General features: G+C 36.9%; 1 protein-coding gene across 1 annotated transcript in view; it reads right to left on the minus strand.

Annotated features, from left to right (window-relative positions):
• Window positions 1-1,994, minus strand: part of LOC117263627 (solute carrier family 22 member 23-like) — a 57,250-nt gene extending 55,256 nt beyond the window's left edge. The window contains exon 1 of the mRNA XM_033637203.2: window positions 1,150-1,994. Within this exon, the coding sequence (XP_033493094.2) occupies window positions 1,150-1,587 (438 nt within the window). The 5' untranslated portion in view covers window positions 1,588-1,994. The remainder of the gene's footprint in view (window positions 1-1,149) is intronic.
• Between the last annotated feature and the right edge of the window lie 12,400 nt (window positions 1,995-14,394).

Genomic DNA, 14,394 nt, shown 5'->3' on the forward strand with positions numbered 1-14,394 from the left:
CCTACCAGTATTGATGCCAAGTTTACTCACAGAGCCCCTGTGAATCAAAGTTCATGCTTTTCAAAAATAAAACTTCATAATGTGATGCAAGGTGCAAGTTTTGTTTCAACATTAGGGAGGTGACACACTTGATTTTGTTCATTTTTGGTGCATTTTTCACATCACTTTTTTGCCTTTTCCTGCAGCAATGTCTTTAATTGAATCAAAATAAAAGTCCTCTGCTACTTTCATGTTGTTATTGGGGTGATGCACGTGCACACGCTTTAAATATTAAAAGGGATGTGTCCCCTTTGTCCCCCCCCAGAATCTATGTCTACATCTTAATAAGCATGCAGCATCCACAATGGGAGAAGAGCTGACAGGTGTAATGAGATCTAGAAAACTTCCTCCTCCAGCTGGCACACCAACTATGATGACTCCAGGCCTATGCTGTCTCCTCAGCCTTCCCCGGCTGTGCAGATAGGGATATTACCACACACTGCTGATGTGACCGGAGGTAAAGACACCACAGACACACTCCAAGCTCCCCGGAATAAAAGCTACAAGAATATGTCACCAGTGTTTGGTCAGGGCAGAGATAGGGCGGGTGATGTTTGGCCAGGGATGGGGTTGCATTATTCCAGAGTGTGCACTATTGACCTTTGCTCCAAATCAAAAAGGGCTTCACGTCTATTACGTCCACTACGAAAACCAGCAAATTCCACCAGCGCGGGCACTTTTGCCCAGTGTGCCAACGGTGGCGTGTCTCTGCGATAGGTCACACTATTTGTGTCAGCTGCTGCGATGACTCACTCACTGTCAGCCCCGTGCATGCTCGCACATATACGATCCTACTACTTTCAGATCCAATGTGAGCCAGGTCTGTGGATCTCTACAGGAGAGAAATGACTCAGTGCTAGACGGCCCACTGTGGAGCAATGCACGCCTTGGATGCACAATGGAGACACAGGCACTAAAAGCAGAGGCTGTCAGATAATATACATATGACATGTTAACATGACATTTTTTAACATTTTTTTAAAGGGTGGGTGTTGATAGGTGAATTTCTCCCTCTTATAATGGCTCCCAGCAGGATTAGGGCGGGTAAGGCATCAGATGCATAACACAGTATGATGGAAAGGATGCCCACCCTCAAGATGGACAGCTTACCTTGGTGACCACGTTCTGTACAAGTCCTGTGTGCAGCTCAAATGTCCACTCACTGCAACTACACTGCATGTTGGCGGTGACATTGTGGCTGCCGTAACTTCCATTGGCATTTATATAAGCCGGCCGCGCGCTGATGTTTTTGGGACTGTCTAACAACGAGGAATGGCTTGTAGTCTGATTAGACAGGTTCCCCAAAGGCTGGATACATGTGTTGTTCGGCTGGGCGAGGAGGAAATTATCAGAGTACTGGCTGAATCCAATAAATAACGCCGGGATCCATGTCAGCACGATCAGCTGTTTCTGGTACTTCCCAAATCCCCCGAGAAATGGCAGCACGGAGCCGTCGATGCGTGTCAGCAGCCCCGGCGACGTGGTTTCGGGGGACACGAAGCCGTTCTCAGGTTGATGGTCGTCCGTGTCGAGCTGCACTACGGCCATCGCGGTGTCGCCGAGAGATGCCTCCGTTGTGTAGCGAAGCCGGGGTTGCAGTGCTACCCCCTGTCGACTCCACAATGCGTCAATGCCCCCAGCTCCGGCGGTGAAAGCCGTGCGCAGTCAATCGCTGGAATGGAAATAAGACGCACCTCTTTATTATCAGGAAGCACTTCCCCTCCGTCTGCCACCAGAAAGCCGTGCGGGACTCACTGCGAGGCTCACAGCTCCCACACACACGCGGGTTGACAGTGAGTTAGAAGCAATGGCGAGGGACACTATATCATGGTCTCCTCCGTGGGCTCATTCATTGTTGTCTGTCCGTCAGCTGTGGCAGCAGAGCCCTCGGAGGTGCTTCCTGAGGGAGCCACAGGTAACACACCTGCCCAGGAAGGCTGTGTGCTGGTGACGCCAACCCAACATGGCCACCTGTAACCACTGGTAACCACTTAGAAAGGAAATTGCTTACTCTCTGTGCAGCAGCAAGCCAGGCTGCCTTTGGAAATCAGAATTAAGCTTGTTGTAATATTTCATAACTGTCAGTAAAAGACAGCACAGTACTCGTGTTTCTATTTTTATTTATAGCCTATTTATATAAACCAGGTCTTCCTACAGTACAATTTTCAAACATTTTTTTGTGTATATTATCTAATGGTAGAATAAAATCAAACCAATGCATAACAACCGTTTCCCCACATTCTCACTTCTTATTTTATGTATTTTTTTTATTTTTATTGTATTTATTTATTATCATTATCATTTTGTTTATTTATTTTTTATTTTCATTATTTTATTTTATTTTATTTTATTTTATTTATTTATTCTGAGGAATTGAAATTTCAATCATTTTGCAAGACAGCCAAGATATTTTTATATATATTTTTGTCTCTTCCTTGTCCCAAATATTGTAGATGACATTTGTTTATTTATTTTTTATTAGTTTTAATTAATTAATTTATTTATCTATTTATTTTGAGGAATTGAAATCATCACATCATTTTGCAAGAAAGCCAAGATATTTTTTAATACTTTTGGGCTCTTCCTTGTCCAAAATATTGTAGATGAAATTATTTTTTTAAATTAGTTTTTAATTTTCCTTTATTTCTTAATTTATTTTTGAGGAATTTAAATCTCACTTATTTTGCTAGAAAGCCAAGATATTTTTTAAAAAATATTTTTTGGCTCTTCCTTGTCCCAAATATTGTAGATGAAATTTGTTTATTTATTTTTTATTAGTTTTTATTTATCTACTTATTTTGAGGAATTGAAATTTCAATCATTTTGCAAGACAGCCAAGATATTTTTATATATATTTTTGTCTCTTCCTTGTCCCAAATATTGTAGATGACATTTGTTTATTTATTTTTTATTAGTTTTAATTAATTAATTAATTTATCTATTTATTTTGAGGAATTGAAATCATCACATCATTTTGCAAGAAAGCCAAGATATTTTTTAATATTTTTGGGCTCTTCCTTGTCCCAAATATTGTAGATGAAATTAATTTTTTTAATTAGTTTTTAATTTTCCTTTATTTCTTAATTTATTTTTGAGGAATTTAAATCTCACTTATTTTGCTAGAAAGCCAAGATATTTTTTAAAAAAATATTTTTTGGCTCTTCCTTGTCCCAAATATTGTAGATGAAATTTGTTTATTTATTTTTTATTAGTTTTTATTTATCTACTTATTTTGAGGAATTGAAATTTCAATCATTTTGCAAGACAGCCAAGATATTTTTATATATATTTTTGTCTCTTCCTTGTCCCAAATATTGTAGATGACATTTGTTTATTTATTTTTTATTAGTTTTAATTAATTAATTAATTTATCTATTTATTTTGAGGAATTGAAATCATCACATCATTTTGCAAGAAAGCCAAGATATTTTTTAATATTTTTGGGCTCTTCCTTGTCCCAAATATTGTAGATGAAATTAATTTTTTTAATTAGTTTTTAATTTTCCTTTATTTCTTAATTTATTTTTGAGGAATTTAAATCTCACTTATTTTGCTAGAAAGCCAAGATATTTTTTAAAAAAATATATTTTGGCTCTTCCTTGTCCCAAATATTGTAGATGAAATTTGTTTATTTATTTGTTATTAGTTTTTATTTATCTACTTATTTTGAGGAATTGAAATTTCAATCATTTTGCAAGACAGCCAAGATATTTTTATATATATTTTTGTCTCTTCCTTGTCCCAAATATTGTAGATGACATTTGTTTATTTATTTTTTATTAGTTTTAATTAATTAATTAATTTATCTATTTATTTTGAGGAATTGAAATCATCACATCATTTTGCAAGAAAGCCAAGATATTTTTTAATATTTTTGGGCTCTTCCTTGTCCCAAATATTGTAGATGAAATTAATTTTTTTAATTAGTTTTTAATTTTCCTTTATTTCTTAATTTATTTTTGAGGAATTTAAATCTCACTTATTTTGCTAGAAAGCCAAGATATTTTTTAAAAAAATATTTTTTGGCTCTTCCTTGTCCCAAATATTGTAGATGAAATTTGTTTATTTATTTTTTATTAGTTTTTATTTATCTATTTATTTTGAGGAATTGAAATCATCAAATCATTTTGCAAGACAGCCAAGATATTTTTTATATATATTTTTGTCTCTTCCTTGTCCCAAATATTGTAGATGACATTTGTTTATTTATTTTTTATTAGTTTTAATTAATTAATTAATTTATCTATTTATTTTGAGGAATTGAAATCATCACATCATTTTGCAAGAAAGCCAAGATATTTTTTAATATTTTTGGGCTCTTCCTTGTCCCAAATATTGTAGATGAAATTAATTTTTTAGATTAGTTTTTAATTTTCCTTTATTTCTTAATTTATTTTTGAGGAATTTAAATCCCACTTATTTTGCTAGAAAGCCAAGATATTTTTTTTAAATATTTTTTGGCTCTTCCTTGTCCCAAATATTGTAGATGAAATTTGTTTATTTATTTTTTATTAGTTTTTATTTATCTATTTATTTTGAGGAATTGAAATCATCAAATCATTTTGCAAGAAAGCCAAGATATTTTTAATATTTTTGGGCTTGTTCTTGTCCCAAATATTGTACATAAACAATACATATGAAATGAAAACATACATGCATAAATGCAAAACTTTTAAATGTACAGTACAGATGTCCTATCAACAGGGGGTCGGTGTAGGAGGAGGAGGAGGAGCTTGTTTTGTCCCAGCCCAGTTTTGTAGCAAACAATAAGAACATGCCATGTCTACTGTAGCAGGCAGCAAAGGTGAATAATAAAAAAGGTTATCACTCTTTATATGACTTGAAGTCACAGATGTGAGCAGAAACCTGTCCTTCAGGAGACACTGAGTTGTGTCTGATGTTTATGCACACTGGTGTATGTGCGGTGTGTGGAAGAAGCAGTGTGGTTTTGACAGAGTATCAACATTGTATTCTGACTGTTCGGCCAAAGTTTGAGTGCTTGAGAGAGACAGAGAAGTAAATTGTAGTGTGTCTTGTCCCAGATTAGATTGCAGGGTTTCTACTTTGTTGGTAACCAGAGGTTTTGGCTTTTTTAGTGGAGACGACTGAAGAGAGTCAGAGTCAGATTTATGCAGTCATTCCAACTTCCTCCTGTTTTTTTTTAATTTATTTCACTTTAATTTTTTTTATTTATTTACTTATTTGTATTAATTAATTCATCCATTTGTTTATTTATTTATTTATTTAATATTTATTTGTTTATTCATTTATTTGTTTGTTGTGTTCACCAGATCTCACTGAGGTTTTTGCCCATAAGATTTCAGCCCCATAAAATTCTTTAAAGACTGATTTCTAATACAGCACAGAGTCTGAACCTTTGCTTTATTAAAGGTTACTTATACTTTAATTCATGCATTAATACATAGATCAATAGTAAGATTTTTTTTTTTTCTAAAAAGGACTTTTAAGCAGCCTGATGGTAGAGGTGGAATATAAGAAAGTACATCACCCAATTTATTCATTCATTCATTCATCTTCTAACTGCTTCATCCTCTTGAGGGTCGCGGGGGGCTGGAGCCTATCCCAGCTGGCAGCAGCGGGCGAGAAGCAGGGTACACCCTGGACATGTCGCCAGACTATCACAGGGCTGACACATAGAGACAAACAACCATTCACGCTCACATTCACACCTACGGACAATTTAGAGTTATCATTTAACCTAGTCCCCAATCTGCATGTCTTTGGACTGTGGGAGGAAGCCGGAGTGCCCGGAGAGAACCCACGCTGACACGGGGAGAACATGCAAACTCCACACAGAAGGGCTCCCACACCCGGGATCGAACCGGCAACCCTCTTGCTGTGAGGCGACAGTGCTAACCACCACACCAAAAAAATGGTAGAAACCTTAGGAAGGGCAACAGAGGAGGGATTCTTCTTCCAGGACAGACAGATATGTAATAGATGTCGTGTGTACAGAGCAGATCAGCATAATACATTTACAGTAATCCATGTGATGAAATGAGACTGAGAGGGACAGACAGGTGCAGGGCAAACACTAATGACAATAGCTACAATAACATTAATTATAGATTAAATAGGAATAGTATTTTGGTAGTATACATGTTATACATATATTGATATATGATAGTGTATGTATGTGACAACAAATCATATGTGTATAGAAGTATGACTAAATCAAGTGATAAAATACAATATGATATTAAAGGTTAAGCTTCTCATTAGTGTATAATGTCATTAAAATGAGCTCAAACTTCACCAGCTGCAACATTACAGCAATGAACACATGAACGCATCAGTAATTATAATCTAGAGATGGATCCGTCTCCATTAGGAGTACTTTTACTCTTGTATATTAGTATATTTTGGTGCTATAACTTTGTACTTTTACTTGAGTGACAATTTGAATGCAGGACTTGTGGTATTATTACTTTTACTGATGTAAAAAATCTTCCACCATTGCCTGGTGGTGAAAAATCTGATCAATATCTCACTTTATAATGAGTCAATAGGTCTGCAGTTATAAATGTTAGTAATTAATTAATAATTAGGTTCCACTATGGTCGTAATACACCCAGTCTGGAGTTGTAAATGTGGATTGGTAGGTAATAAATGGATTTTGTTCTAGATGATCTTCAGCGCTTTGCAGCAGGTGGGTGGTGAAACTAAACATCAGGAGGTCTTGCTGATAAACCGAGGAATTAAGAAGACACGTTACACTAAACATCAGTCAACTGATTTTAACACAACCAGGCAAATCAAAGCTTTCTTTTGTTAATCTGTTAAACATTAATAAACTATCAGTTACCCATGAATAGAGCCACAACTTATAAACCGTAACCATAACAGATTTCCGTCTCATGCTGTGTATCAAATGAGATCATTAATTGTTTTAATATTTTGCAACTCTCACCCTCATTTTCCTGAAATTCCAAAACTTTCACAAGACACATAATTAAAATTCATATTTTATCATGAATACACATATGATTGCAAAACTAAACTTTACACATAATTATAGTCAGGCATTCATTTTGTATTATTATCACTCTGATTTGACCTGAACACAGACGTACTGAGTTATGAGCATGATCATTTTGTGTTGTAATGGTTATTGTGCATGATTTAAGGAAGCCTTGTGGGATGAAGTAAACAATAATTTAAACAATATTTATGACAGCAAAGAGTTCAGTATTGGCCAGGTTTGATTTACACCCATGAGCTTGATAGCCAATATTTCTCTGACCACGTGATCAGCAGAGTCCTGCCTCATCTGAAGAGGACATGTTTAGCAATGCTTCACCCTCCTGGCCATCTTATGCTATTACATACCCTCTTTTTTTAATATACTCAAGGTGTTGAAGGAAGCATTTCATTTTTATTAGCTTCTAATTCACACATGAAGACAATTGATTGGAGTTACTGTTGAGCAATTCTTCTTTTTTATGATTATTATGATTAAACAAAAACAGCCCACAACTGAGGAACACTGATGTGATATTTGACATATTTTCAGAATTAACTCACAGCCTCAGGTATTACTGCATACTTAGCAAACATGTTAGATCCTGAGCGGCCCCAGAAATGATGACTGAGGGCCCCTGATATGAGGGGCCTGCAGTGTAGGCCTGCAATGTCTTGTTGCACACTGATGACACCTGCAGGCCAACTGCAGTAACAGCACAGTGTCTTTATCACTGCAGCATTTCCTACCTATTTCTTTTTCTTTTTTAATCTGGCAACAATCATAACAGTTTTATATATTTGGGTCTCTAATTTGTGCAGTGTAAATGTGGATTTTCTTATACTGTTGAAAGCAGTTTAAAGTTCTCAAAATAAATGAGAGACTCTGTGTCAAATGAAGCTATTAAATGTAAATTATTTACCTTTCAATATACTGTGCACCAGCTAATGAATTATAAATGACTTCTCTTCTGCTGCCAGTTGCTCTTTTGTCTGAAAGGAAACTATATAAAAAATATATCAATGGCTGGATGTATTTTATCTGCATTCTTCACACAAATCTGACACCCAGACAATGCTTTCTATGGCAGTGTGTGTGTGCGCAGAAAATATTGCATGGCTGCGGGCCAACAGAAACCAGTCGACCGTTGTACCGTCACACTATCTCACTGTGCTGTTTGTTATCATTCAAACTTGCTTGGAACCCTCCCTAGCAACTAATTCAGGTGTGTCCTGGACCCGCCCTTAGGCGATGCTGTGAGTGATCTCTGCTGTGTGTGTGTGTGTGTGTGTGTGTGTGTGTGTGTGTGTCTGAGTCCCATAAACCAGATGGTTACACATGAGGTGTAAAGCTGAAAAAAAAAAAATTCCAGAGAGGTGTGACTGAGCTTTCACTCAGTGCTGAGTGATTCAAATTTACTCTGCTATGAACAGACAACTACACTTTTCCTTTTCCCAGTCAGATAACAGTGTGTGTGTGTGTGTGTGTGTGTGTGTGTGTGTGTATGATAGGTTTATAGATTTAGACTGTATTATACTGTATTGTGATTTTAAAAACATCCTCTCACAGACAACATAACAACACGTAAATATGCTTTGAGTGCACTTTGGTGTCAAAGTCCATCAGAGAGTGCAGTGTTGTGTGATTTATTACTTTGGGGTAGTATCAACTCAGATAGGCAGGGAAAACAATAAAATCATGGGCAGTGTACACATAGTGTGGACTGCACACACACACACACACACACTAATGCATACATACTGTAAAAAGTCTCCAGTTAATCCTCCAGCAGATAAGCAAACATTGCAGAAGAAAAAGCGGTAAACACAAAGGCTTCTTTAAACTGCAAATCCCTGCGGAAAGGCGTCTGATGTCGTAGATTTGTCGCCCAGTTGATGACAAGCAGTGGACCTAAGGGTTTAATGACCTGGGGAGTTTACATTCTACAATTATAAATATATTCCTCCAATATTGGGCATTTTAAGGCTCAGGCTAAGTCTGGTTCTTTTTTATTTTCCTATATTGAATTGCTTAGAATAAATAAACTAAGGGATTTGTATGCGTCATAGGGAATACACACCTTTGAAACAGTATTTAAGTAATCATGTAGGCAAGCACTTTAAGTATGATAAAAAGTTTTTAAAAGATTAATGAAGAAAATATGAACAAAGGGGTTTTATGGTCAAGTAAAACATTTCTTAAAACCTGGGATGTCTGGACTTGCAACCTCTTATTTAGTTAGTTTTCTCATTCTTTTTATTAATGTTACAGTTGTTTTATTTTTTTGTTTAGTTTGTTTGTTCGTTTAGTAATTGAATTTATTTTAGTTTAATTTGATTTAATTTAATTTAATTTAATTTAATTTAATTTAATTTAATTTAATTTAATTAATTTAATTTGATTTTACTTTATTTTATTTTTGTTTTATTTTATTTCATTTTATTTATTTTTTTATTTTATTTTATTTGTGTTTTATTTTATTTTATTTTATTTATTCATTTATTTTACCAAATTCCTTTTTATTTATTTCACATGAAGACCTTGCTGTCAACTACCAGTGCTACTGTAAAGCAGCATCTCTTTCCCAGCGCTGCTCTGTGAATCTGTGGAGCAGTGTAAAAGCCTGAGGATCCATCTGTATGTTAACAAACTGCTGGGGAAACTCAGACACAAAATTAATAAGCAAGACAATGTCAATTGTCTACGTAATCTAATAAACCAGCTGTCAGGGCTGTTTTTTTAATCTCACTGTTTACTCAGTGAATGATGTCAGTGCCAGTGTCTGGAAATGATATCATACGTGTGTCTGTGACTGTCAGCAGGTCCCACACTCACTGTGAATCACTTGATATTAAGCCGTGGGAGTTAACCTGGTGCTGCCTACTGTTTTTGATTAATCATATCAGACAGTATCGTGTGAGTCTGTTTAGTCTTATATTCCAGGTGTCAGTTTGCTGTGGGTAACACATGCATGAGTGACAAAGTCCCCTTTGTAGCAAATCTCTTTTTTGCGGCTTGGAAATACAGCAGTGACCCACACTGGTTTTCAGTGCAAAAAGCAAACAGCAGGTTAAATATTTACTCCCAAGCTGAAGAAGAAAGTCAGCAAAGCCTTTAGTTTGTCCTCAAAGGGGCTGTGTTCATCTGAATGGACAAAGCAGACAGGAAAAAAGGCATGCAAGATAAAGGCAGATTAGCCAGAGGGTGGCTCCAGTGCATGACAGACAGGTATTACTGTATCAGACAAAATAAACCCTGCACTATTTGCCACACCTCACCTCACCCCCCCAGAAAGATCCATATCAAACATCCAAATGCTGTGAATTTCCTCCTCACACAACAATCTCAGAAACTTTAAGTCAGTTGTGTATCTGGGGTTTAATAAGACCAAACCCTTTCTGTTGGAGAGCCTGTAATCATCAGCCTGCTCCCATTCATTCTCCACTATCTCATTAAAAAGTACAGCGAGGCTCACTGTCCTCGCGTTCAGTCCGTCTCTCTTGGCATGAGGGCTGTTATTACGCTGACATTTGCAGAACTGTGCATGTGCAGTCTTGCAGCGCCTTTTGTTTGGAGAGCACGTATTATGAGTGGGAAAGCAAACACATAAAGCAAACCCACCTGATGGTAGTTTGACAGAAGAAAATGCAAGGTGTGTCTTGCGGTGGGTGTGTTTTGACACTGGTCTTTCAAGAAATTGTCGTTATAATAAATGAGACTGTCGTTATACATTGGAAAGTAAAAATAATTACCCTATGAGGTGCTGTAAAATCAAGTCATGCCAGGTTTTTTTAAATGAGCGCATTCAAAAAAGTCTGAAGGTGGAAAAAAACGCTTGAATGGTTTGAAAATTCCAGTGTAGGGCGTTGGTTCTCATGACCATGCCTCCCTCTCCTCCTCTCTCTGTCTTATTCACTCTGTTCTCACACTGCTATGTGATGCAGTGTAGCAGTCGTGTGTGTTCAGCGGCTATAGCTTAGTGCTAAAACACCAGAGGGCACAATATGTCTGTCAGCGTCGTCTACTGCTGTTATCTTCATCAGTCATAAAGGCTGAAAGGCCTTACTGTGACCTTATGACCTCTTCCACCTTTTCCCATTTGACAACCTGCACAGTCACACAAAATGACGCTCATGTTATTTTTCTACTCCTCAGACTTCTCACTGGCTTTTTTAAATCCCCCACACTGACACTGACACTAAGTATGTGTGACCCTGCCCACTGCTTGTCTTCTTCACTCCCTTTCACTTTCCAGAACTATGACACACCTGCCTGCGCTGTGCTGCATGGGTGTGCAGATGAGGGGAGAGGTGGCGGAGGAGTGACGCCAAAGTGACTGAAACAAAATGGAAACATTCACAAAAAAAAACCACTGGGTGAATACTTAGTGTCACTTGGCTGTCAGCTTCAAGCAACTATGCAACACTGAACTCTGAAATGGACTCCTTTTGACCTCAAGAATGTTGAACCCGGGATGACACATTCTTTGCACAACCACTATCTCTGCTCGCTCTGCTGGGGATTAAATGTTTTGGCTGCTGGAATTTTTTAATTACTGTCAACTATATTTATAGCATTATCACTTGCCAGGCTTTAAATGAGCCCACATTGATCCTGAAGCTATAACCGAGGAGGAATCAAAAACATCAGGAACAAAAATCACACCACAAGTTTGTCATAATTATTTAGAGGGTGTATAGGTGAGACAGAGAGTCCTTAGAAAAATCAAGAGTGTATTTTATTTTCTAATTTATTACAGGGGAAATGCGCACTGATCGATATCACCATGAATGTCTAAGTGTTTGCTTTAGACTTTACCAGGTGTTATCAATCTAATATCATAACAGTAAAATGCAGAATTGTTTATTTTTATGATCTAATTCAATATTGTTGCAAACACTTCCAACCGGTTACATTGTAGATTTAACAAAATACAAGGTACACACATGGGTGGATTATGAGACAATGGGCCCCTGGGCACAGATATGCAAAGGGCCCCACCACCTCTTTTACATACATACAAAGTGTGTGATGTTTTTGGGTCTCTCTGGAGTGTTTTTGTGTTCCTTTGTGCTCATTTTGTGTCCTTTTGTTGTTGCTTTGTGTCCCTTTGAGCTAATTTTGTCTTTTTTAAGTCATTTTGTGTGTTTTTGTTGCCATTTGTTGCGCCCCCTTATGTTGTTTTGAGTCTTTTGGGTCTCTTTCAGACTGTTTTGTGTCTTACTGAGGTAATTTTTTTATCTCTTTGGGGTTGTTTTCTCTCTCTTTGACATAATTTTGTGTCTTTTTGCCTTTATCAAATAGGACAGTCCAAGTGTGAGAGGGAGAGAGAAAGGGGATGGCGTGCAGCAAAGTGCCGCAGGCCGGAACTGAACCCGCAGTGGCAAGGACACAACCCTCACACATGGGATGCCGGCTCCAACCACCAAGCCATGTGGCACCCCATTTTGAGTCTGTTGTCATTTTGTGTCTCCTTGTGGTTGTTTTGTGTCCTCGGTGTCTTTGAGGTGATTTTGTGTCTATTTTGGTTGTTTTACGTCTCTCTCTCTCTGGTTGTTTGGCCTGTCTTTGTAGTTCTTTATGTCTCTTTAGAGTAATTTAATGTCTGTTCCGGTTGTTTTGTGTGACTTTGTAGTCATTTTCATCTCTTTCTGGTTGTTTGGCGTATCTTTGGAGTAATTTTCTGTTCTTTTTTTGTTGTTTTGTGTAACTTTTCAGTCATTTTGTGTGTCTTTCTAGTTGTTTGCCCCATCTTTGTAGTTATTTTGTGTCTCTTTGGAGTAATTTTCTGTATTTTTTTTGTTGGTTTGTGTCACTTTTTAGTCATTTTGGTTCTCTTTCTGGTTGTTTGGTCTGTCTTTGTAGGTATTTTGTGTCTCTTTGCAGTTCTTTTGTGTCTTTCGTTTATTGTGTCTTTAGTCACTAGGTCTCTTTGAGGTCATCTTGCGTCTCTTTGGAATAATTTTATGTCTTTTTTGGTTGTTTTGTGGGACTTTGTGGTCACTTTGTGTCACTTTATGGTTGTTTGGCCCGTCTTTGTAGTATTTTGTGTCTCTTTGGAGTCATTTTGCATCTTTTTCTGGTTGTTTGTCCTGTCTTTGTAGTTATTTTGTGTCTCTTTGCAGTTCTTTGCGTCTCTTTGTGGTCTTTTTCTCTTACTGGTTGTTTGGCACATCTTTGTAGTTATTTTGTGTCTCTTTGGAGTGCTTTTATGTCTCTTTTGGTTGTTTTGTGTCACTTTACAGTCATTTTGAATCTCTTTCTGGTTGTTTGGCCTGTCTTTGTAGTTATTTTGTGTCTCTTTGAAGTAATTTTATGCCTGTTATGGTTGTTTTGTGTCACTTTATAGTCATTTTGAATCTCTTTCTTGTTGTTTGGCCCGTCTCTGTCATTATTTTGTGTCTCTTTGCAGTCCTTTGCATCTCTTTGTGGTCTTTTTGTGTCTCTGTGGTTGTTTGGCCCCTCGTAGTTATATGCGTCTCTTTGAAGTAATTTTATGTCTGTTTTTGTTGTTTTGTGTCACTTTGTAGTAGTTTTGTGTCTTTTGTTTATTGTGTCTTTAGTCACTGGGTCTCTGAGGTTATTTTGTGTCTCTTTGGAATAATTTTATGTCTTTTTTGGTTGTTTTGTGTCACATTGTAGTCATTTTGCATCTTTTTCTTGTTGTTTGTCCTGTCTTTGTAGTTATTTTGCATCTCTTTGTGGTCTTTTCGTGTCTCTTACTAGTTGTTTGGCCCATCTTTGTAGTTATTTTGTGTCTCTTGGGAGTACTTTCATGTCTCTTTTGGTTGTTTTGTGTCACTTTGTAGTCATTTTGCGTGTCTTTGCAGTCCTTTGCATCTCTTTGAGGTTATTTTGTGTCTCTTTGGAATAATTTTATGTCTTTTTTGGTTGTTTTGTGTCACATTGTAGTCATTTTGCATCTTTTTCTTGCTGTTTGTCATTTGTAGTTATTTTGTGTCTCTTTGCAGTTCTTTGCATCTCTTTGTGGTCTCTTTGTGTCTCTTTGTGGTCAATTTTGGTCCCTGTCTGGCCTGTGCTAATTTGAGTGACATGTTGCAACTGAGGGCGAGGGCTGCCCCTGACATTTTGGGCCCCTGGGCTTGTGTCCTGTTAGGCCTGTTCTGCAATCCATCCATGGGTGCACCTTGCAATAAAAGAAAATCCAATAGATGTCACAATACAATGACAAATGTGGTCTTAAATTGACCACAGACATAATTAAAAGTCTCCTAATTTATAGAATGTTTTGAAAATTGGCAAATAATTGCTTTTATTGTAGAAACACAGGCTGCTTCTCATATTAACTAAGAATAGGGCAAAGTAGATTATCTATTAAGCTTCAAGTCACTTTCCCCAGCCCTGTGTCTTAA

Source organism: Epinephelus lanceolatus, chromosome 12 (assembly GCF_041903045.1).
Source record: "Epinephelus lanceolatus isolate andai-2023 chromosome 12, ASM4190304v1, whole genome shotgun sequence".
Lineage (NCBI taxonomy): Eukaryota > Metazoa > Chordata > Actinopteri > Perciformes > Serranidae > Epinephelus > Epinephelus lanceolatus.